We start from the raw sequence: 26839 nt of genomic DNA, 5'->3' as shown, positions 1-26839 counted from the left end.
ATAAAACACATAATAAGCACATTCATACACAAGCTGCTGTGGCCACAACTGACGGCCAGGCATTTAACACGCAGATTGGCTAACGATTAGCCAGTTACAAGCCAGCTGCTAACTAGAGCTCACAACAACCAACTCTACACCCTCATTGGCTGATTCCCACATCACTCACAAGGCCAGGGCCCAACATTTAAAGACAGACACACACACACACACTCACACACGCACGCACGCACGCACGCACGCACACACACACACACACACACACACACACACACACACACACACACACACCCGCGGACGCACAGTCAAAGTCACAGATATTAGTGTGGAATGTGAGGATAGCAACCTCAAATGGACAACAATAATACCAGCACCTTGCATGCAGATTTTGTTGTTCAATAATGCAATATAAATTTTTATCTGATTGCCCAATTAATCGATGGGATAATCGGTAAAATCATTTTGTTTGAGTTGGAGGGGGAGCAGAGTCTTGAAAAAAAGGGCTCAGTCTCAATGGGTTATTTTCTGGTTAAATAAAGGTTTGGATTGATTGATTTATATGTTCTGTCATCCGACTTTATCCAATGGACAGTTTATTCAAATTTATGTATATGTATAAAGCCTACCTTTGATGGCCCATTGGAGTACATCTGAATCATGTTCTCTGCACCCTGCTTGACCTTGAGCTCGATGTCGTTCTGTCTTTTCAGGGCGGCTAGGCGGCTGCTGCTTGTGCACATTCGGCTCTCGCTGCTAGGGGTATCTGGGGTCAGGGGGCATTCTGAGGAGAAAGATATAAAGGAAGTGTTAGGGCCTCATTACATTTTGCAAAACAAGCACTGCTACAGAAGATGACTGCTGCTGGAGTTTGTCACAGACTTGAAACTGAACTCCGCTTGTATGCACTATTTTTGGCAAGCAGCCATGTTGACGTTAGCGAAATAATCCTACAGCCAAGCACGAATAATTATAACTTTGCTTACAGAAAAGCTGTCAGGTAGCAGCTTGAGGAAGCTCAACTGGAGTAAATTACAGAACTTAATTTGTTCTTAGAACAAAGACAATAACATGAAGATTTGTAACAGAAGGGAGACAAGAAATTAGAATTTTCCTCACGTGTCATAAGTAATAACCTCAGAGGGTGAATGTTATTTACAAAAGCTTGTTTGAATCAAGACAGGAACTTTGAACAGACCAAACTCTGAGCGTAATACATCACATTTCTCGAAATCTGTGAACAATGGAAAAATATCCAAAGGATAGGTTGTCCCTGTTGTACTTGAAACGAGCATGGAAACCTTTCCCCAAACAGAGCAAAAAAAACACACGTACACGCACGCACGCACGCACGCACGCACGCACGCACAATTGGCAACAAAGCCGCCCTGACTTCTCTAGAAACGATTTGCAAGTTCAGTTTCTGTGTCATGGTAGAACTCCTCATAAAAAAGGAGGTTTCACTCAAAAACAGCTGGTTAACTAAAATGTTTTTTCAGTAAGAACATTTGGCCACGATATGAATAAGTCCTGTTTTTAATAGATATAATAATCTAAACCTGAAACAACAACAGTGGAGAGGATCGACAGTATCTTGGACCTGCAGCGATTGAATTTTTTTTTAGAATTGATGTCAATGCATATGCCTTCAATTAATTGGATAAAAATGTATTTTGCATTATTAAAGGTCCCATGTTTCGGCTATTTAGACCTGAAATGAGTGACTCTAACATGGACTTCGAGCCTGAAAAATTCGAATGACCTGACTTTAGGCCTCTCGGCAGAAAAACATTGAACTCAGGAATGCGTGGACGATTTTAATTAGGGTTGGGCATCGTTTGAATTTGAGCGATTCCGGTCCCGATTGCGGTTCCAAACGATTCTCGATTCTTTTAGAGGGCTGGGTCAAAAAAGTTAAATAAAGGGTAAAATATAAATTTTCTTAGCAGCCTGCAGCATAAACTAAAATGAACATTTGACATTTATAACCAGTATCAATATCAAACCTATGAACTAAAAGGTAATGTGTATGGAACTAACCCAATTGACTTAATATTCATTAATTATTGTTTCAGCTAAAAGTTAGATACAGCATTTTTAAAATAGTTACTTGTGACTGTTTAATCACGTCACATGGTTTACAGTATATGTGCAGGTTTTAACTTGCCTTCCTGTTTTAAGCATGTAGCCTTCTATTTTGAAGGGTACGGACCGGAACTCAGCCTTTTGGCATGAAAAGTAACTTTACATGACACCGATGAGACACAAGGTTAGTGTTTGTGATACTGTGAGACGTTTTTGTAATTTTTGTTCCAATTCATTGTGATTGTAAAGTTGCTAGTTTGCCCTTTTGTGAAGTTTTAGCTCACCGTTAAACTTGTAATGTGACTGTTTCTACTTTCTTTCCAGTATGGTAAAGTAATTTATTTAAATTTTCTGTCTGTCATCTGCTCTTACGTTTGTTTGAAGAGTAAAATAAACACTAAAAACTATCAGTGCAAGAGTGCAAACCAGCGTTTAACTTATTAGCTGCCTCAATGTTGGCATAGACGTATTTAATTGTTTCACTCACCCAACTGACCTGACTAACGTTCCGCGCGGTGTAGGCCAAGGCTCGGAATGGGAGGGAACGTGTCCTTTGCACAATATAATCTTAATCCAAGTGTCATTTATTTTAACATAGTTAAAACTTTTGCTCGCCGCTGCTGTTGGGCACAAGCACGGCTTTGTGCGCGTTCTTCGTTGGTTTTCGCCGCTTCTTCGTTGGTTTTCGCCACTTTCTTATTCGGGGGTCAGGGGACTGTAAGCATCAAAACTGGGAACCAAATGTTTTTTATTTGAACGACCCCAAGAGAACCGGAATGTTAGTCCCGGTTCTAATCGGTTCTCGATTCTTGATGCCCAACTCTAATTTTAATTAATATTTCACGTTTACTGAGGCACCATAGAGCCAATAATTTCTCGTGTATAATGCGCATCCCCCCCCCAAAAAACTGTCAAAAGTTAATAGTGTGCATTATACATAGATATAGGGGAAGATGGAAAATAAACTATGTATACCGCCATCTAGAGGTTATGAAAAAGCTCTACACTTTTATTGCAATATGCCACCGCCACCTAGAGCTTATGAGAAAGGTGTACACTTTCATTCTAATATCCCACCGCCACCTAGCGGTTATAAAAAGGTGTAGCCTACACTTTCATTCCAATATGACCGGAGTACGCATGACTTCTTATATGTACAGTTGTGCTCATAAGTTTACATACCCTGGCAGAATTTGTTAAATATTGTTGTTGTTGTTTTTAATATGACTGATGACTGAACAACAACCATCATTAATTTCTATATGGTTATGTTTTCTTTAATGATAATGCTTTTCTGAAATGCTTGACAGTTTAATTTTAATGGCATTAAAATAAAATTGTGTTTTGCCTGGCCCTTTATGTTTTCTTTAAAGAATTGTACCCAAATTCTGCCTGGGTAATCAAACATATGAGCACAACTGTGTGTTTTCTCATTTACTAAATAAAAGTAGGGCTGTGAATTTCAAAATAAGAGCAAGTAAATAAAAAGCATTACATGTTCAAATAAAGTGCTTAACTTCAGAATAATTATTTGAAAAAAAAATAATAATAATACAGATAATACTTCATGTTTTGATTATATGGGTAGAAGCAAAATCATGCATTGTAAAAATGCATTATTCATAGGTAGAAGGGTGTTCCAGAATTTTGAGGTCAACTTTGGGGTGTGTATTATGCATGGGTGTGCATTATACACAAGAAATTACAGTACATCCCAAATACTAGAAAAAGTTGGTTTGGTAAAATATGGCACCTTTAAATAACAGAATGTGCATGTGAAGTACAGGTACTATTGTTTTCCACTTGGGGTCACCATCCTCAAATTCCAAACTGTAATATCTGTGACTTTGAGTGTATGTGGCTTGAAAAGGTGGGGCCTGGCCTTGTGAGTCAGTCATCGAGAGTGTAGAGTTGGCTGTTTTGAGCTTAAGTTAGCTGTTAACTGACCTTTAAGTTAACAGCTAGTGTGCACGTTAAATGGCTGTGCGTCAGTTATGGACGTAGCAGCTTGTGTATAAAAGCCCTTATTACGTTTTTATTTTGTTACTGTTTGACAATGTCGTGGCAGATATGAATCATGTAGTGAGCCTCGAGCTGTTTAGCGGTCTTGGTGTGTGCCTTGTTGGGACCGCTCTTCCTGCTGTGCATGTCTTGGCCTCTGAGGGGCAAAGTGGTGCACGTAATAAGATATTTGCTGTAGAAGTAGAAGTCACGATCGAATATTGTTAATATCGCTAGTTTTTCACAGAGATTGAAGACTATATGTCAGAGAATTGTTATATTGCCTGTTTGTATGTACAACCCCAATTCCAATGAAGTTGGGACGTTGTGTTAAACAAATAAAAACAGAATACAATGATTTGCAAATCATGTTCAACCTATATTCGATCGAAGGTCACAGGCATTCAATGTTGGTTTTCGGCCTTGCCGCTTACATGCAGTGATTTCTCCAGATTCTCTGAACCTTTTGATGATATTATGGACCGTAGACGATGAAATCCCTAAATTCCTTACAATTGTACGTTGAGGAACATTGTCCTGAAACTTCTCGACTATTTTCTCACGTACTTGTTCACAAAGAGGTGAACCCCGCCCCATCTTTGCTTGTGAATGACTGAGTCTTTTTTGCCACCTGTCCCAGCTTTTTTGGAATGTGTTGCAGCCATAAAATTATTAAGTTAATGATTATTTGTTAAAAACAATCAAATGTATCAGTTTGAACATTAAATATCTTGTCTTTGTAGTGTATTCAATTAAATATAGATTGAACATGATTTGCAAATCATTGTATTCTGTTTTTATTTATGTTTAACACAACGTCCCAACTTCTTTGGAATTGGGGTTGTATTTATACTAGACTATACACCAATCTGATCGGCCTCATCGGTATCAGCCGATAATTAGCATTTTATGCTGATCGGCTTTAATGTCATAATCCAAAAGCTAGTTTATTTTTAGCCTTGTCGCCCGTCTTTTGACGTAGTACAGTAAATATCTGCCCACCAATAAAGTTATTTTTAAAAAAACATGTCAGCGGTGTTGGACAGACAACACGTAATGCCGGATCAGACTACAAGACAAATTTGGTCTTTCATAATTGCACTACGTCAGACTACTGCAGTGATCGATTATCGTTTTTTTAAACTCGCTGATCGGTCCCAAAAATCCTGATCGTGTAAAGCCTAATTTATACAGCGCTTGTGTACCAATATTCATTATTTTGACAGATACAAGTACCGCGAGTTCAATGCTAATGTTCATTAGGTCGTCATTGGTGTTTCTCATTCATATGTGTGTTAGTTTGAGCTAGCGATTTTTGTGACCAAAGACGAACAAAGAAACAAAGTCTGTGGTGTATTTGAACATTCAATAGGTGTAATTATTTTATGTGATTTTAGTTTCACAGTGAACTTCAACTGGAGTGTCAACAAATGACTTTAAGCAAGCAAGATTCATTCTTATTCCTTGCTACTATGATCACACCTTAGCAACCTGTTGTTATCATGTGGGCTCTGCATTAACGTCAGGGTGCTGCTGGATAAAAGTGCTGGAGCGGAACATGGAACAGACTGCTTGTATAAAAGTGGTTAAATCGGAGATTTTAGATCTACTCCAATGGGCCGATACTTGTTTTTTTGCTGACATAGGACTGATTTCCAATCTCAAAGAAGAAGAGTTTTTCGCTCTGTGAGAGTAGGAGTGGAGGTTATTTGGTCAAAATTGCATCAAATTGAGAACTCACTCCTCCTTCCCAATGCAGTTCAGCATTGGGTGGGAAGACAAGACACTGAGCTACTGAATAGCTGCAGGGATTATGTCATGGCTGCACAGCTGACAAGGGCAACTCTCCCCTCTGTTTCCGATGGGAACGCCATGAGAAAGTGGACAGCAATTGTCTCTCAACAATGATATCATGGCAAGATCTTGCGACTGACATTGACCTGAGGGGTGGTCACGTAATGGCAGGGACATTGCATAGTAGCATAGAACCATCCATCCATTTTCCGTACTGGTTATCCTCACTAGGGTCGCTGGCGTGCTGGAGCCTATCCCAGCTGACTCTGGACGAGAGGCGGGGTACACCCTGAAGTGGTCGCCAGCCAATCGCAGGGCACATATAAACAAACCTACGGGCAATTCAGTCTTCAATTAACCTACGATGCATGTTTTTGGGATGTGGGAGGAAACCAGAGTACCTGGAGAAAATCCACGCAGGCATGGGGAGAGCATGCAAACTCCACACATGCGACGTGGGATTTGAATCGGGTCCCCAGAACTGTGAGGCAGATGTGCTAACCAGTCGTCCACCATCCCGCCAGAACCACACACATGTTCCTATATTTTCTAAGACGCATGTACAAGCAAAATAAAGAGATAATTTTGATAAAAACTTGTTCTCTTTATGCACAAAACATGCACCCAAAATGTACCGAACCATGGTCCTAAAGCCAAGGTACGGACCGTACCATCAGTAATCTGTACCGTCCCACACCAAGTATACATAATACACACAAAAAAATTTGCAAACAAAATATATAGAAAATACTGAACGTAACAGTGTGTGTGTGTGTGTGTGTGTGTGTGTGCGCGCCTTTAAGAGTCATGAGCTGTTTACCGTTTTATTGTTCTCCCGTCATTTACTAAACGGCTGAAAAGTGCATCGGTGACTGTGTCTGTTTTCCCACATGTGAGGGCACTACAGTACATAAATTAAAACAAAAAAACAGTGGCTTAAAAACCGTGGTATAACTGGGGCGTGACCGATGAATCCTGATATTGCAGGCAACACTACAAAGTTGTACCTTGACTTGTGTATGAGCTCACGCAGCAATTTGAGATGAGACCTGTCCTCCTTTTTGTACTTTGACTGGCGAGCAAAAATTTTAGTTAGGAGTGTGAGATGGTGGCAGTAAACCTCACAACAAGCAGCAGTTTGGCTTCAGGGTGTTTATTGCCACTCTAAATTTAGTTTTAATGTCAAACTAGACATTAAACAAAGAGAATTACATGTGTATTCAACTAAACCACAACTTGTCTTACAAAAATCTACTATCTTAATGCTAACACACAATGCAAAACGCCATAGACAAACTAACAAAACATCGATGTGGCAATAATTATAAACCTTTAAACAACTTATTTGAACACAAGCAGTAGCAACACGCAAACAAGAGCATACAACAATACTTTCAGGCACATATTCTTTATCCTCTGAAAAACAACAAATATTAGTTGAACGGTCTTCTGTGTTTCATAATCCAATCTACGTGTAGTTGCTCCAAGCATAAAATCATAATGCACAAACTAATTATTTAGATTGTATTTAATGATGTTATTACTGTATGTTTTCATAAAGTACAATACTGTAGAGTGCCATTTTTTCTATTTGAAAAAATGTTACGACACGTTTTTGGGTGGCTGGAACGGATTAATGGCATTTCCATTCATTTCAATACAGAAAACTGATTTGAGATATGGATGTTTTGAGTTACAAGCGTGGTCGCGGAACAAAAACTCGTGAGTGAAGTTACCACTGTAGTGGAAAAGGGACGGATGTGTAGCATAAACGTTGATAGTGACCCTGGATCAATGCCTGAGAGAGTTCGTTTGTGACCTCGACCAAGCAGAAAAGATAAGCAAGACACCCCACCCCCATCCTTGTCAGGGAACAAAACCCACCCATTCTGGCTGCTTGTCGAGACACAGACACTGTTTCTGACTCTGCCATTTGGGAAATAAGCGCTGTTCAAGATTTGACCGCGTGTCAAAAGGTTGTCCCACGACCGCGGAGCCGAGACACACTAAATTCCCAGCTCTCCCGTCATTTCACCGTGGTCAGCGACATTCCGGTGGCCTCACGTCACACAGAAAGAAAGAAAGACCTCGTTCATCAGACCGAGGGTCACAGAGTCAGGCTAAATTTGTTCCCACTCAAGATAACCATTTACCGGGACAACTCCCTGCCCTCCCCCAAAACACACGGCCCCCTTCGTTTACTTCCTAACGTCAACTGAATCGGGGAATGTCAACGCCAGCAGGCAGACAAACACCATTCCTTCACTTCCTTTCATGTGACCACTCGGCTCCCGACAACTGCCTCATCAGTCCACCGGTGTAAAGTGAGCACGGTGAACAAACGCCACTGTTATGGTTGACCCTTTTCAAGTTTCACTGTTGTTGACAGAGGCACGGGAGCCAGCTTTCAACAGCTTTTGGAGGGGAACAATCGTCATCTCATTGTAACTGTTGGTGGAATGCAACAATGTCAGTCTCTCGAGTGTGAGTCACCTCCAAATACTGGCTGGGGCTGTATACATGTATGTGCTGATGTTGATACTGGTGTGCTCTGACACAACGCTGACAAAATTACTTACTATGTGATACTTGGCGTTCAAGTACCCGGTAATGAGAGACACTTTGTTGCTAATGAAATAACAGAGTAGCCAAACCCTTAAGCAAGAAGATTAGTTGAAGCACAGTGTAAACTATCAAAAACTAAATAGAGTATACAGTATATTCCCTACATACAATCTAATACCAGACTGAAATAACCTTTTCCTTTAAAGCAATGATACAGTAAATAGAGTAATTGATGCTCAGAGGCACCTAGGATGCCTTCAGGAAGCCAACGCGCAACTCTCCAGCCACGAGGCCCATTTTTCTTGTTTAGCTAAGGTCTTGAGCTGGCCAACCTCCAGCTCCCAAGACAAGACCTTCCAGACAGAGCTGCTTAACACGCGTAAATTACTTATTTAAGGGTCTATCAAAATTATACGGGGGTAAAACTGTCTCACGCACTAATTAGTATTTGCAGAGAGGGAACACTGCTTTAGTTACCTTGCAGTTCTTCTGGGTCTTTAACCACAATGTGGGCGTTGAGCTCCTGGAGCTCCTGGTGAAGCTCCTCAACCTTTTTGTTAGATTTCTTCAGCATGTTGTCGACATAAGCCAAGCTCTTCTTGTCTGTTGTGACCTGAGGAGGATTGGCAAAAGTCCAATCATGACAAAGTCTATCTCATATACTGTACTCTCTATACACTACTCACAAGAAGTTAGATAGTCAGCTTTCAATACCAATTTCAGGGTGAACCTAAAATGCACTACAACCTGTAAAGGTGAATTTAATTTGACCTCTTAAATTTTGAATGCACGTCCAACTGTTCAGTGTTTCATAACTTGCTATTCTCAACAAGGAGCTGAATGGCAAAATCCACAACATCCTGAAATTTCACCTGAAAACCTAATATACTAACGTTTGGGAGTAGTGTACATTTTAGGGTGTAAGAACACTGTTAATCTTGACAGTGATGATAGTACCTTGCGCAGATTCTCTGCACCTTCTTTGATCTTCAGCTCCTTTCGGATCTCACGCCGAATCTGCTCCTTGATCTCTTCCAGTTTCTGCTGGACCATGGTGTCTGACAGGTCCAGATTGTTCCCCAGACCCAACCGCTCTGACACCAGGTGACCCCTGGCATCCCCCTAATCAGACATGCAAACACCAAAGGCATGAAAAAGATGACAAAAAAACAAAACAAAAACATTGTAGGGGAGATATGGGGGGATCCCCCGGGCCATCGCAGATAATTTATTTGATTTTAACATAATTTAAGCAATCTGGAAGACTGAAGAGTACAATTAGGCAAAATAATAATAATAATAATAATAATTTCTTCACACAGAAAAATGTATTTACACCACTCAAGTACAGTGGGTACGGAAAGTTTTCAGACCTGCTTAAATTAACAGCAAAGCATTATCTTTAAACAAAACATAACCATAAATAAATTAATGATGGTTGTTCAGTCATCAGTAATTTAACAAAAACAATATTTCACAAATTCTGCCAGGGTATGTATACTTATGAGCACAACTGTACATATATGCAGTCATACGTACCTCTGTCATATTGGAATGAAAGTGTAGGCTACACCTTTTTCATAACCTCTAGGTGGCGGTGGCATATTAGAATGAAAGTGTACACCTCTCTCATAACCTCTAGGTGGCGGTGGCATATTGCAATGAAAGTGTACAGCTTTTTCACAACCTCTAGATGCCAGCATACATTTATAAAATGTGAAAAAAAACCATGCAAACTTGCATGTATCCGTAAAAGCCTTTTTACACTGCATTGTCAATGCCAGGTTCATGGCGTTCAAAATGCAACGCTGCGTCAAGGTGGGCATTTCCCATTGCGGCGCTGCGCCTCGAGTTGAAATGCTTTGTTCTTTATTTAACATTTCAACAATACACGAGTTGAGTAGTATTGCTGTGGCGTCAGACAGCGCATCCAATAATAAAAAAAAAGAGCCCAAAAAATGTACTCTTACCTATGAACAATTTTTGAACTAACAAAGAAAATGAACAGATTTTGTTGTGAATTTTCACAAATTCCGTTCCTCTGACATGAGAGTGGCAACAGCAAAATTCACGTTCACTTACAGTAAATTTTCATTGAATTGAAATTTTGTTTTGTTGGTTTTGTTCTTTTAACACAATGATTTTGTGTGCAACTGATGCGTGGTTCATTTTGTGCATGACCTGGATGAATGGGAATAGACAGACAATAAAATATATAGCTGTTTTGAGTTTGAAATAAACAATATTTTATTTTTCAAATTAGGAAGGGTTCCGTGAACTCCAGATGAAACTGACGGGGTTCCATACCTCCAACAAGGCTAAGAACCACTGTTCCAAACACTTTTTGATTGTCTTGAGACAAGCTGCTGCGATGAAGAAGAAGAGTTAAGACTGACAAGCATTGTATCAGATATAAAATTTTAGGGTCAGGGCTCCATAACCGTTTGGTCAACGTGAATATTCTGCAGTTGAATCAGTGCTTTCAGTCAGCATAGACCTGGATTCCACCTTTCTTCACCTTGGCCACTGAGGGATTAGGAGGCAACTTCCTTTACGGTGTCAAAACAGTGGTGACGTGCTACTAGCCGATCCCATTAACCCAAGGCTGCAAAAGTTATTTTCACTGCTGATTGATCTGACAATAAGCCCTTTTATGGCTAATCAAAGTAGTATTTAGAATAGTGAAAGAATAAAATAGTACCCCAAACCGTTTCAGAAATTTGCTTCTCACCAGGACCCCAAATTTACTGACCCTGTAAAATTAATTCAGCGATTTGTTTCGAAATACATTATTTCATGTTTATTCATGTGGCTGGGGCATCTGATTCGGATGCCTCCCGGACGCCTCCCTGGTGAGGTGTTCCGGGCGTCCCTGCTAAAGCTACTGCCCCATCAACCCGACCCGGATAAGTGGTAGAAAATGGATGGATGGATGGATGTTTAAAGATAATGGCATGTGCAAGGACTCAAAACTACGTGGTACTCAAATGTGGAGCTATATCCTTACATTAAATTGTTTTACACCATTTCAGGCTTCCTGATTTTTTTGGGGTCGTGGTCAAAACGGCGCCTTTTGGTGCACTTTGGACTCCAGCATGAGTCCCTCCTCCCCTACTATATTAGAACTACCTGGATGTTTCACTTTAGCTGTTATCCAGCGCAATTGCGACGTGCAGTTAGCAAAAATGCATTTTCCCTTTGGAAAGTCAGCTGCCGTGGATGCTTTGGAGCGCCTCAGTGCACACGTCATTGCACGAGAAGGCAAAAGATAGGGCTGCACTATTATGGCCAAAATAATAACCACAATTATTTTGCTCAATATTGAAATCACAATTATTAATAATAATTATTCCTCACGTTAGGGAAAAATCTTTTTATTGAAATACTTTTCAACAATATGTAACAGTTTTCAGGGCAAAATGAACCTTTGAATAAGAATAAATGATAGATAATAATAAATAAATGTACCTACCCCCCAAAAACTGTACTTTACCTAGGTCTTACTGAATAACTATGCTTTTACAAAGTGCAATCACGCACTGCAACTTAAAAATGAAATCCGCAACTTTTATTGTTCACAAAAACATATTTTCACCCAAGCCATTACTAGAGATAACGACAAAATGCTGATTAAGCCTGTCATCTCCTCTATCATCTTGCTGTATTCTTCAATAGTTTATTTTTTATATGTAGTGAATGCCTGATTTATTTCCCACGCTGGCCCTGTTGGTGGCGCACCGAAAATGACGTTGAAGGGAATGACGACATGGAAATGCGGCATTTTACCAAGCAATGAGCGGAGCGTAGTTGTAAAATGCTCACTAAAAATACTATTTTGCATTTGTGTAGCATAAAATAGTCATACAATAATTACTGTGTAAACAAAAACAATAATAAAAATTGCCGCAAATGAACAACATCTACCTCTTTTCCAGGGAAGGTTTCAGCAGCTCTATTATACACTACGTTGGTGTATATTCAACCACGAGCGGTTGGGAGAGGGGGCGACGGGGACAGTTGGACTCGGCACAGCCCAAGTCATATCGAAGCGCTTTGTTGTAATGCTTAATTCCAGCAGTATGGGGCGCCAAAATAGGAGATTATAGCTTTAATGGAAGCAAATACAGTTAATGCATAAAACGCAATAACATTAAGCTGTAAGCACAGCTTCATTTGAAAATCCTCATCAATATAGTAAATTGTCAAAGAAGGTACGTCTCTGTTGTTCTGCTTGACCATTGGTTAGTTGTGCACAGTCACAGAATGCTAAGAACTCGACGGTTGTGATTTCCCTCTCTATTCTGGCATTTTTCTACTGCGGTCAGGCCAGCCGAAAAGTTGAAGTCAAGGCAGCCGCTACAACCATTGCAAATAGTGTCTTACCTTGAGACGCCGACTGTCCGCCAATGTGCTGAGAGGGTCAAGTTCAAAATAAAAGCTTCATATATTACTAAATTGGACACAAATGCTATTTTAAGCTTTTATTTTGAAGTTTGCCACGGAGCGCGGTGCCGGCCCTTAATAAATCCTTAACCATACGTTCGCCCCCTGGTGGCAGGCTGAATAGGTTGCAAGCACTGCTACAAATGAACCACTTTCATATGCAGTCGTGCCCGCATTTTAAATGTCAAAAATCACTGACGATCAGGCTCATTTAATTGTGGCGGCCAAAACTGTGATCACAATTAAGATTCGATTAATTATGGATGGATACATTTAATCGGAACAGCTGTGTGACGCGCGCAGATCGATGTAGACATGTCATTCAACAAGATGGTCAGTCAAATATTTGCACAGCAGTCATGATTGTTTTTACACTTTTATTAAAACAAGAGCTTGATAAAAACAAATTAAAACTAGACTTTACGCCGATCTGATCGGTGTGATGCGACGATAATTAGCCTTTTATGCTGATCGGCTTTCATGTCATAATTCGCTGATCCGATCAATGACGTCATCGATCGGCTCCGCACAAGACATTTAACTTTGCGTCTTCGTCGCCTATGAATCCAAAAGCTAGTTTATTTTTAGCCTTGTCACGCGTCTTGTGGTGCAGTACTGTAACTATCTGACGACCAATAAAGTTTTTCAATCTTGACGATGAAAAAACACGTCATCGTTGTGGGACTATTTTGCGGTGTCTCAGACAAACAACACGCAAGTTATTTGCAGTCTGTGCACAACTGAAGTATTTCGTGGGGAACGTCATCTAAACGCTTCAACAACTAATTTGATCGGGCACCCGAAGAATGTACACAAGGTGGAGCTTGCCGCGTTCAAGCAACGCAGCGTGGGGGGTTAAAAAAAAATAAATAATAAAATATCCATCCATCCATCCATTTTCTGAGCCGCTTCTCCTCACTAGGGTCGCGGGCGTGCTGGAGCCCATCCCAGCCGTCATAGGGCAGGAGGCGGGGTACACCCTGAACTGGTTGCCAGCCAATAATTTATTTTATTTAAAAAAAAAATAAAAAAAATAAAAAATAAAAATAAAAAAAAAAAAGGAAAGCCAAACCGACGCAAACTCTGGACAACACCCGTCCATATAGCCGGAACAGTGAGAAAGTTAGAGTAAGCATGTCATTAACAGTATTTGTTAAAGTAATTTTACTACAGTAAGTTAGCACCCACTATTTCTGTCATGTTGTAATGTTGATTTGACCTAAACTTATGTCAGTGGCCAATCCTTGAATGCCCCCTAGAGGTCATTGATGTTTTAACTTTTGTCTAAAATGCTAGAGAATAATTTTGAAGGTACAGTACTCAGTACACAAGTATGCACAATAAATGAACAAGCCATGTAAATAGACACATTCGGTTCCAATCGGTTCTCGATGCCCAACCCTAATTTGAGCGCTGGTTGTAAACCACCATATTTACGTGCGTAAACGATGACTTCACCGCACATTTACGTCAAGACAGAGGATGTGCAGACATGACCCAGCCTCCATCCATCCATTTTCGTTACCGCTTATCCTCACTTGGGTTGCGGGCTGCTGGAGTCTATCCCAGCTATCTTTGGGCGGGAGGCGGGGTACACCCTGAACCGGTCGCCAGCCAATCGCAAGGCACATAGAAACAAACAACCATTCGCACTTGGATTCACACCTACAGGCAATTTAGAGTCCTCAATCAACCTACCACGCATGTTTTTGGGATGTGGGAGGAAACCGGAGTGCCCGGAGAAAACAGGGACCCATCCTGACTATTCCAATTGAACCGTATACATGACCTTGGATACGTTTGGCAAAAGGAATATTCCACCCCTGTGAATCTGAATGCAATTCCATTCGGATTTGGCCAGTTTATTCCGATTGAGATCTTTATATGGAGCATCCTCATTCGGTTTGGGCTTCTAACCAGATTCTAATCAGAATACAAGGCTCCATCTAAACCCAGCTAATGATCAAAATAGGATAAATATAACGTCATTCTGCGGCTGGAACAGATTAATTGCATTAAAGATTAAATTCATAACCAGAGGTTCCAGTGTATTTCATTGACAGTGGTTTCAGCGCATTCACCAGACACGCCCCCGGCATCTGTGTGCGGAGAGAAGGGAGTGATTTTTTATGATTTTGAAGCTTCATTTTAGTTGCCAATAAAATTCAATTTCACTTTACAGGGAGTTTAAATGTCATACATTTCCATAACATACATGTACAGTGTATACAAAGAAATGTTACAAAACAATTAATGATGAAGCATTTTCCAATTGGCGACTGGCAAATTAAAACACACCAGAAACTGAACTGGCACTCTCTCGTAGTGGTGACCCAAAGTCTGCAATAATTTTTGTGGCTAATCAACCGAAGACCGAATAAATAAATAAATTATAAATCAGGGTTCAGAGACTATTGTTTTGGGTGTCATTATTTACTAGTAAAAAATAATTGCTCTTATAATAAGAGTCAGCAGATATATTTGCCAGAATTGTTATAAAGGCCATACATTTACATGCTATTTTCCCCAAAGTGTTCAGCCAACGTTTGTTGTGACAAGAAAAAAAAAAGCATGTCAGACATCTTTTTGCAGCTTTAACACAACATGACCTTTATATGATAGACGACACTCAAATAGTGTTCAGAAATGCACAATTGTTAGTTTCCTAACCTTACCATGGCATCATCAGTTTCAGCCAACTCCATCTCGAGATCCGATGACCAAACTATCCCATGCATGTTGTGTTGACAAGGTAAATCGTCCTCACAAGAGCCCCACTGAAGTTCTGCCATTGCAAAGCATGAAGAATACGTCCACTATAAAGCTTACAGTATATCACCGGTGGCAGAGGCTCAGTTCAAAGCCACTTTCATTCATTAACTCCACCAGATTTTCTCCTGCCGTCTCATTTTGTCTTTCTCACACACGCCAGTGACATAAACTGGGGAGGATAAACCGTCTGACAGCCAAATCCCGATTAGCTTCTCACTCTGTGAGGTCAGAGCAGCCTGGAATGGGACTTAATCTCACTCCAGTGGCTAAAATTAACCCAAGTTAAAAGCACAACACTGGCCATGTATCACCTTCCAAACTGGTTCGGTACGAGAGGAACAAATACTACAAACAACTATTTAAACTACACGCAGATGATAACAATTCACCCTGCTGATAAGAGGGCCGTTCAAATCAGCACAGATTCAAATCTCAACACAGATTAAGGTGTTTATTCAAAACAGGTTTGTAGGAAATAGTGATGGGCATTGGCTGTGGGGGAAACTAATCAATTACTTGTATGAACATTATTTTTTAAGGGATGGGAAAATTACTGGCACTAGCAATGAGCAGAATAACAGAGCAAATCTCCCACATATTCACGGTTCACAGATTCATTTGCGAGGAATTGGTGTCAAGGAACTATGGTGAAGTGATATACTGTAGCTCCACTAAGACACAAGCTTTTTCAAAATTATCTAATCTGTAAGCGATATATTTTTAAGGGTAATGTTTTTATTGCTAATATAGGCAATTACAATCATTTGGGGGGTCATCAATTATTTTTTTTCGCTGGTTTGTGGTTATAAACAGCACAATGAAATAGTTTGCGCTCCTCTCAAACCAAGCGTAGGAGTAAAGGTAGGGAATTATTTTCTTTTTTTGTTACTTTTTTTTAAAATCATTGTATACTTATGGGCATGGTGGACGACTCGTTAGAGCGTCTGTCTCACAGTTCTGAGGACCGGGTTAAAAATCAGCCAGCCTGTGTGGGTTTTCTCCGGGCACTCCGGTTTCCTCCCACATCCCAAAAACATGCATGGTAGGTTAATTGACAACTCTGCGATTGGCTGGCAACCAGTTCAGGGTGTACCCCGCCTCCTGCTCGATGATAGCTGGGATAGGCTCCAGCACGCCCGCGACCCTAGTGAGGAGAAGCGGCTCAGAAAATGGATGGATGTATACTTATGGCTTCAAACAGTTTTTCATACAAATATTTACTGTTGTTAGGACTTTACCAATGTTTTAGCCTATACTAGTGGTTAGTGATAGAGACTACATATGTTCCGACCCGGGCATAAAATACCATCAGGTCGGTGTCATAGGGACTACCGTAAATTGAGAAACCCCAATACTGCAAACGAGTTGGGACTGAATCAATTGCTCAACAATAAACTCTTTACAATAAACCAAATGTTTAATGTTTGACTAATTGGTTATCATGCCCACCCCAAGAAGTAACATCTCTTGGAATTAAACCGCAGGGTTGTCTACTTCGGTCATAAACCGGGTTTACATGCAGATTTTTTTGTCATTCTGACTGAAATCAGGCGGCACGGTGGACGACTGGTTAGAGCGTCAGCCTCACAGTTCTGAGGACCCGGGTTCAATCCCCGGCCCCGCCTGTGCGGAGTTTACATGTTCTCCCCGTGCCTGCGTGGGTTTTCTCCGGGCACTCCGGTTTCCTCCCACATCCCAAAAACATGCATGGTAGGTTAATTGACAACTCTAAATTACCCGTAGGTGTGCATGTGAGTGCGAATGGTTGTTTGTTTGTATGTGCCCTGCGATTGGCTGGCAACCAGTTCAGGATGTACCCCGCCTCCTGCCCGATGATAGCTGGGATAGGCTCCAGCACGCCCGCGACCCTAGTGAGGAGAAGCGGCTCAGAAAATGGATGGATGGATGGATGACTGAAATCATTCCAAATTAAGATCTCTGGTCAACTGTTTACAGGTGATTTGATCTACTCTGATCTGGTGCATACATGTCCAACAGCCGTTTTACAGACGCGTGACATACACAGATCGATTTATCAAGATGGAGGTCAATTGTCTATTTAGCACATTCATTGTGATTGTTTTTACACTTTTATTAAAGCAACAGATTGATAAAACAAGTTACAAGTGATTAAAGCATGTCTGTTGCAGAACAGCGGTGGTAAGAAGCTGCCATATTTTCAAGTGCATAAACGATGACGTCACTACACATTTACGTCAAGATCACCATTCCGATTCATGGTTTACACCACGAAATTTGACTTCTGATCAGTTTGGCAAAAGGAATATTCCACACCAGTGAATCCTAAATGTAATTCCATTTGGATTTGGCCTGTTTATTCCGATTGAGGTTTTATATGGAGCATTTTGATTCGGTTTGGGCTTCTAACCAGATTCTAATTGAACTACAAGGCTCCATGCAAATCAGGTTATAGTTGAGGTGGGCAACGTGTCAAAAAACAAAATGGATTTAAAACAAATGCTCAATGTTTTACAGGTCAAAAAAGCCTTTATACTTAATTAATTGGGTCTTCGTTGTCGAACTTAACCGATCATCCGTATGTTATCTGTAGTAAAACCCTGTAATCATTTACTTGTGATAGACACCTGGATGTTTGGGGGCAGGAAAAAACATGTTTTTTATCATTATAGTTTGGTATCGTACAGGATTTCGATGTGTGTAGTCACGTGTTGACATGCCATTGAGAAACATACTGTAACTATAGGTGTGCAACTTAGATGAAGCTATCGTTTGTATATTTCCTGGTCAAGGGTCCTCCTGATGATTCATAGGTGAACTAGAGGTCAAAACTCCAGGAACTGAGAAGAATGGAGATGTGAAAAAAAGCTTGCTGCTCTGTGAAACGTATTTGCTCTGCACTATAGCTGTATTTGCGCAGCTTGAATGAGGACAGCGTGAGGACACCCAGAAGGGCCTATTTTACTGAGCCACAATGCACGGAAATCCATGAAAGGCCAATCAGATAAGACGGAAATAAATGAACTCGTAAAACCTCCAAAAGTATGTGTTTTAATTCAACATCAAACAACAGAAACTAGATTAGCCTATTTTGCACCAACCAGCCCAGGAACTTTGTGTTCCTGGTAGCAAAAGGTTCCTGTGGTCCATGATGTGGTTTGCGTGTCCACCGCAGCTATTAGTTCAGGCTAATTTATCCAAATGAGGTGACGTATGTTGGAAGTACAGTGTTGCTCATTACTGACACATGCTTGATCTAAAAAAAAATAATAATAATAAATAAAAAATCATTGCAGGCAACTCAAGCTTTCAAGTTAATCTTATTGTATATCTTAATCTAAGTTTAAAATATCTTTGATACCTTTAAAACCTAACCCTAACCCTTTTACCAGGTAAGGCAAGACACCTCAGATGTGTTCTGAGAATTGCCACAACAAAACTAACACCAGAAAATTCGCATTTGCAATGCCAACCAGGCTGCAGACAGGGTATATTTATGTGACTACAGCTGGAGCTAATATTTTAGTATTCAAGTATCCTACTAAAAATTGTATCGAATAATCGAGTATCTGGATAAATTATATTTTTGCTTGGATAAAGACCAGTTAGGAATACACAAGAAAAAAGCCATTTCACTTAAAAATTGCAGTTCTCCTCCAAGTCGGCGGTGTCGCTACGGCTGGTATTGGCTAGGTGGAGTTTCCTCTGCATTTTTTTGGCCATTTCCGGTAGCCCTTTTTACTTTCCTTTCCGTAACAAGGAACAAAGAAACAACAATGGCGGCCATGGAACAGTGTCTGCTAGAACAAATGGACCTAGATGACATGTTTAATTATGCTGCAAAATCAATCAAGAAGGCGGTGACGTAGGTGGTATGTGGAACCGAGAGGAACGGTGAGTACGTCATCACAGCATGTGACTAAAACGGACCAATCACGAGAGATGATCTCTGCGGCATTCTACGCGCAGCAACAATTTTTGGTGTGTGCAAGTCAAGGGACGCAGAGGGGCCGCGCGGGCCAATGCGTCGGACAACTGATGCAATGCGGGCGTTGTCGGTTGCGCGAGCGCGGGAGTATAAAGAGGCCTTAAGCGCACGCACACGGTGAAAACAATACCAGCCACCTACATGCTGTAGCAGCTGTTAAAAATATATAGCTATTATTGACCTGCAGACAGCCACAAGGGTACAGACTGAATGATACCATTCTTACAAAAGATCAACAACTGTTACCTACACATGTCCAACTTGACTGATCTGTCAAAGTACATGAGAGGAGATTGTGAGGGGCAGGGTAATATTAGGTCCAAGACTAAGTTGTTCATTTTATCTGGAAATTTCAAAGTCCTGAAACAAGAGCTTCATTCAAACAATAAGACAATGGAAAAGTTGAGCCCATTATGCTGCTTCTGCTTCTGCTTCCGGCGACTTCCCTAATGCACGATACCCATCTTGGTCACCTTCCATCCCACGGTTGACTCTCCTGTGGCCACAAACACTGGGAGCGATCCATGTATACTGTCACCTATAGGTCTTGAACAGTATTAATGGTAACTTGTGTGGCAAATTCGTACAAGGTACATTGTGAGTCCAGAGAAGAGGAGCATCCATGAAACTTAAATGCATTAAAATATTATTTCATAAGCACTTGACTATGAAAGAAAGTCAGATTTTATAAAGCTCTTGCAAAAATACTCCCTATAACACAACTGAAGGTTTGCTAAAATACACTGTTGAAATCCTTTTTCTCCTTTTTTATTTGGTTTTAAAATTCATACTATTCCTATATACTGTAGCAAGTAGCGATCCTGTTGTGTTACATGAATGGTTGTAACGGGTATACATTCCGACAGTACCTGAAATGTATCTGAATGTGATTAGATGACCGTGCAGGGGGATGGGGTGTGTCTTCGGCAACGCAGCCAGACAGTGGGTGAGTGAGGGAGAAGGTTTGAGCGCACAGCAAATTTTTTATTTTTCTTCCTCCATTGGTGCGCGAGTTGAGAAAAATAAATATCTCATCAATCAGTTGACATCGACTCGACTATCATCACCTTAGCGTCAATTACAAAAAAAACTGAAGTCGTTCAACCCTTACTCTCTGCTGAAGGAGTCTTGTGCTAGCTTAGCTCCAATGAGCTGAAAAGGAGCCATTCGCTGGAGAGGGCAACTACAGCAGGTTGTATGGGAGAAAGTTTATCCAACACAGCGTGAAAGATGAGTTGAGTGGCTAGATAGCCAGCAAGCTAGCTGGAAAGGCGGCAACTTGGTCCGGTGCGTGAGGCATTATGGCAACAATGAGCGCAAATCAGACCTGGGATTCTACCTGTGGCCAAGGTATGGCAAGGGATCCTGTTAAAGTAAACCATTTCAAACTAAAAAGAAAAAACATTTTGTATGGAGACGTGGCAGCTAAAACATCAGTCAAAATGTGCTTGTGTACTCTCTTACTGGTTCAATAGATAGTTTTCAAATAATCAAATTGGAGTTCAGAGATTGGAGAAATTTGTTGGACTATTATTTTGGAATAAGGTAGAAGGAGTAGGGACACACGATATTGAGGGAAAAAAATTATGTCACACTCATCGGTCCGATACTGAAAACTGCACCGATAACAAAAGCAGTATCATTCAGTGCTGCTCTGGTTGCCAGCGGCTGCCGTTTCTTTTGGCTTGGGACATTCATGGCTATTTTCACCAAAATTCTTCACCTACAACAGCAAAAATAGACAACATCCTCTAGATTAGCATATGTTTGCCAGCACTTGCTGAAATCACAAGCATTTAGTGACTTTGAGTTCGTAACTACGACGCGTGTGTGCTTCAGAGAGCAGCTCTCAGCAAGACCCAGCGGCCTACAAATCAGCGGACTCGCTTAGCAACTCAAGCCAACAGAGAACTGAGTTGGGGCGGTTTGGTTGCATGCAGAAGCACGGCTGTCGCAGTGGGCTAACAGCTAAGGTGAACGGTAACTCCTGCAGAACACCGCTCCTACACATCTTCCTTTGCAACGTTTGCTCACTGGATAATAAATTTAATCATCTACAAATAGAATTAACATCAAAACACACAACGGCCATCCCCGGCAGTCTTCACCCAGCCATAAATTCAAATGTTTTAAAATAAACAATAGGAATGATCTCCCATTCTTATATTGTTTAAAAAAATAAACGATTATTTGAATTTGTGTACCAAGTTTGAGAAGAAAAAAAGTTTGAGTATCAATACAACAGTATTGATTGAACAAATAAAGTACATTTATACATTGCATCTCATCTCAAACTCTTTGTACTTCTGTATTGTTGTGACAATAAAAAGGCATTGTTTTATTCTTATGATTGCATCTGATATATGACAATAAATTGTCGCCGCCAAAGCGATGCGAGGGCAATTTAAAAATAAAAGCCTAAAATGGCATTGATGTCCGATGATTTTTTAGGCTTTTATTTTGTTTTTTTCTTCTTTTTATTTTGGCGGCGAGTTACTGTAATGCATAGTATGAACAATCGTGGCGGATGGCTTGACTTTGTCTTTTCGACTGGAGGCTGGCCTGATAGCAGTGGAAAAAAAGCAGGGAGTAAATAGAGAGGGAAATCACACCTGTAGAGTTCTTTGCAGTTTGCGACCACGACTGACCTCTGGTCAAGCAGAACAATGGAGTCGTACCTGTCCTTGACAATTCACTATATTAACGGGGATTTTTCAAGCGATAAGTTGGTGCTTGCAGCCTAATTTTATTGCATTTTATGTATAAACTGTATTAGCTTCCATTGAGTTCCACTTCGTGATTGCACCCTGTAATAGCATATTCGGAGCATATGCGGTTAACCCTTGGTAAATTTGAAATTCTTTGGTATATTTTTTTATTTATAATTTATTCTTATTTAAAGATTCATTTTGTACTGCAAACTGCTCACATAGTTTGTTGAAAAGTACTGCAATAGAAATACAGAGGGATCTCGCTTGATGTGCGTCCTGCGTCTGAAACACACAAAAACTAGCAGGGACGCATGAAGTACGATCAATCTGTGTTTTAGGACGCAGAGCTATTTCTTAAAGTACTCCGGCTTGCTTGTTTTTGAAATGCGGGCGCCAGCATAAACGATTTTCTAAAGGTGAGCCGGTAGCTGCACAGTTACAGAAAGTTGAGCGACATAAATGGAATTAGTTCCAAAGACTAACGCCACCGCGATGATGTGGGAACATTTTGGATTCAAGACAGATGAACGCAGCCATCCTGCTCCTACCAACGAGCTGGTATGTCGATTTTTGTACGAAGTTGCAACAAAGACAACACGACTTAAAACCTAAAAGTGACAAAATCCATCTTAAACACAACCATCCCATCCAATTTCTTCACCTGGGAAGAAAAAACACAGTGGGACATTTTCCGTTTCCCGTCAGCTTGTAGTCATGGAACTCTTTGCCCAAACAATGCAAACACAAAAATGACAGCGTATATGGTGCACGTATGCTCACATTATATACAGTATAGCATTACTCACAATTGTAAGAGATGCAGCCATTGAACACAACAAAGCAGTGTTTAAAGATAGGCTGCAGACTTTTAAAAAGTAGTACAAATCTTGAATCAAAACATGTTGCTTTGATCTACTTGTTGTGTTATTAATGTTGCTACTTTGTAGGGCTGGGTGATTATGGGAAAAGTAATGATCATGATTATTTTGATTGAAAATATGATTAATAAATGTGATTATTCATTGATTTAGAAACTTAACTCTACATTAAATATAAGTTAATACAACAACCAGAAAATAAATTAGTAACAAGTAAAATAATAATATGTTAAAAAATAAATACAAAATAAATACAGCCATGTCTAAAAAACATTGGCACCCCTGTATTGCCTATTATATATTTTTAAAAAATCCTCTCAAAATTCTGGCATTTAGCAAATAGCAATAATGTTGGTAATCCTAATTGACTCAAAAAAGGGAAAACTTCATGTCAGACAGTCAGGGGGGGAAAATGCGTTTGTGTCTTTTTATACAAAGCCATGACTGTATCTGCTGTTCCTGCTGTATGGCCCTTGGCCTCTTTGGAGCAGTGTGGTGGGATGCATGCATGGAGCTGCATATTACAAGTAAGATAAGAAAGAGTAGAATAAGAAAGTCGCAATAAAACTTTATTAAACTTGTTTTTCACGGATTAGGAAGACTATATAACTGAGACTATTGTTATAGTTTCTGTCTGTATGTGGTACTATGGCGTTTGTGTGTAAATATTTATTTGAAGGTAAATCCCTCCCATGACCTATTGCCAGTGTTAGCTAGCCCGTCAATAGGGGTTTCCATAGACTGATAGCATAAACAGCTAATGTCTAAAACGATGCGTGTCTTGGGCGGCACGGTAGACGGCTGGTTAGCACATCTTCCTCACAGTTCTGAGGTCCGGGGTTCAAATCCCGGACCCCACTGTGTGGAGTTTGCATATTGTCCCCGTGCCTGCGTGGGTTTTCTCCGGGAACTCCGGTTTCCTCCCACATCCCAAAAACATGCATGGTAGGTTGATTGAAGACTCTAAATTGCCCTTAAGTGTGAATGTGTGTGCGAATGGTTGTTTGTTTATATGTGCCCTGCGATTGGCTGGGTACCGGTTCAGGGTGTACACCGCCTCTCGCCTGAAGATAGCTAGGATAGGCTCCAGCACGCCCGTGACCCTAGTGAGGATAAGCGGTACAGAAAATGGATGAATGGATGCGTGTCTTGTATTTAAATATTCAATGTGAGTAATTCTTTTTGTTGTGCGTTTAGTTTTAATGTAAACTTCTACTGGGGTGTCAAATAGCTTGCAGCATGCTCAGGGAAGATACAAGAACATGCGACACAGCTTGCGACAAGCAACACAGGGTGGGTTCAGGGTGCATTACAACGCATGAACTTGCATACATAACCCACGCCGCTGCACATTAATTGTTTTCTTCAATTATAACGTTTTTATGACCGTTAGAAGCCAAAATCAAAATCACGATTAAATTTAGATTAATCGCCTAACCCTACTACTTTGCACTTCTTAAAAAGGATGTACTTGAATTATTATACTCTAATATCATTAAATCAGTGGCATAAAAAAACAACGATACTATCGTTTGTCAGAATAATTTTTGGCAAAACATATCGTCCTAAAAAAATGTGTCATCGTGACAGGCCTAAACATATATATTGAAAGAGAGCGACAACAATGGGTAACACAAAATATTGTACAAACAGTATATTAAAAAAAATAATAAAAAATAGAGTAACAACTGTAATAAAAATCTGCAATATAGCGGGACCCCAAAGCAAGAACCGTGATATAGCGGAGGATTACTGTTCCTGTATTCCGTGATGATAAGTTGCAAGGACTCATACTTGCCGGGAAGGGACTCATTGTTTCCATGACGTGCATCCCGGGACTCACATAGTCTCAAGTGTAAAATGATCTATGCTAACATGAGGAATAATCATGATTAATAATATTGATAAAAAAATAATCGAGATTATCATTTAGGCTATAATTGTGCAGCTCTAGTATTGTATATAATTGATGGTAAAATGTAATTTTTACTTTTTGTCAGTCTGTACTTTTTTGCATTTAAGTACAGAAATTGAACCAGTAGATTTACGTTTACTTTTACGAGTCTTATTTTTACCCACAAGTATATCTACATCTACTTAAGTACAGAGTGTGAGTACTTAAGCCACCTCTGGAGATTTACATTTACAGTATATCCAGCTAAACTAGTCAAAGCAGTTTTTAAAGTCATCTCATATACAGTATAGGGATTAGAATAAAAACCAGGTAAACACCCATAATTCTTTACATTCACACTGACCCATCACCACCCGTTGACCCGTCTACAGTAGCCTTGGAAAATATTAGAATGAAACACTCATACCAATACTCATAAAAACTCTCAACACCTGAAGCCTAAGCGGCCTCAAAATTCAATATATCATGTTTTTATGTAACAGCTGCAGTTTATTATTCTAGAACGCCACCTTTAGCGTGACGTCACTCAAGTGAAACCACATTCAGTCATGACTCAATGGTTTTTGTATTAGTACAAAAAGCCAGGGAATAGCTGTGAACTGCACTGCTTTTTCAGTGTAAAAGGGGCAACAAAATGCATTTTTAATGTGTCCATGTGGTCGGCGGGTTGCTGTCACACAGGTGATATGTCCATATGTTGTGTATAATTTGTGTGGTAAAGCCAAGGCAATATCACATTATTAACAATAATGCTAAATATAGCAAATATAAAGACGTTAAAGCATCATTTAAATATCACTGTAAATAAACGCTTAACCACCACTGGAGGGAACTAGTGACACTTTTCCAAGTAACATGTCCATGTGTTGTGTACAATTTGCATGGCAAAGACAAGTTCAAAATGTCAATTAAATATAGCAACTATAAAGACGGGAAAATGACTTTACATTAGCAATATTCCTGCAAGTTAACGTTTAACCACCACTGGAGTGGAATAGTGACCTAAAAAGTTTGAACTGACCCTCTTACAAGTGACATCTCCATCTGTGGTGTACAATTTGGATGGCAAGACAAGTCGAGGATATTATCAGTAATACTAAAAATATAGCAAATATAAATACGGTAAAACACAAAATCAGTTAACGTTTAACCTCGATAGGCAATGAGGGGAGTAGTGACCCTTTCACAAGTGACATGTCCATGTGTTGTGTACACTTTGCGTGGCAAAGAAAGGACAAGTTCACAATATTGCCAATAATACTAAATATATCAAATATTAAACTGGAGAAACACGTCTTAACATAAGCAATAATCCTGTAAGTTAACGTTTAACCACCATTAACGGAGCTAGTGATCCATTTACAAGTGACATGCCCATGTGTTGTGTTCAATTTGCGTGGCCAAGACAAGTTGACGATATTGCCAATACTGTAATGCTAAATATAGCAAGAATAAAGACGGAGGGGGGGGGGAAGGTACTTTGCGTTTGTAAAATATCCTTATAAGTTAAAGTTTCACTACCACTCAAGTGGAACTAGTGACCCTACAAGTTTAACCCGTGGCCATGGCATGAATGTAACATCAATGGCTGAAAACGTGGGATATTTTATGGAGAAGAAGTCAAATTTTGATAATTGTTTTCCAGGCCTCAAATCCTTGGATCATTACCCCCACCAGACAAACTTTTCCAGGCGCACCTCCTATTCAAACA

General features: G+C 40.2%; 1 protein-coding gene across 3 annotated transcripts in view; it reads right to left on the bottom strand.

The window, feature by feature from the left end:
- Nucleotides 1-26839, bottom strand: part of pkn2a (protein kinase N2a) — a 49870-nt gene that overhangs the window by 22563 nt on the left and 468 nt on the right. The window contains exons 1-4 of one of the 3 annotated variants that reach the window (XM_061796386.1): nt 15561-15822; nt 9400-9564; nt 8920-9055; nt 627-781 (exon numbers count right to left, since the gene is read on the bottom strand). In XM_061796386.1, the coding sequence (XP_061652370.1) occupies nt 627-781; nt 8920-9055; nt 9400-9564; nt 15561-15677 (573 nt within the window). In that variant the 5' untranslated portion in view covers nt 15678-15822. Of the gene's footprint in view, nt 1-626; nt 782-8919; nt 9056-9399; nt 9565-15560; nt 15823-26839 lie in introns of those variants that run through there. The other 2 variants (XM_061796387.1, XM_061796388.1) reach the window with 2 other exon arrangements.

The sequence above is a fragment of the Phyllopteryx taeniolatus genome, chromosome 14 (assembly GCF_024500385.1).
Source record: "Phyllopteryx taeniolatus isolate TA_2022b chromosome 14, UOR_Ptae_1.2, whole genome shotgun sequence".
NCBI classification, from domain to species: domain Eukaryota; kingdom Metazoa; phylum Chordata; class Actinopteri; order Syngnathiformes; family Syngnathidae; genus Phyllopteryx; species Phyllopteryx taeniolatus.
This window is presented reverse-complemented; position numbering and strand designations above follow the sequence as displayed.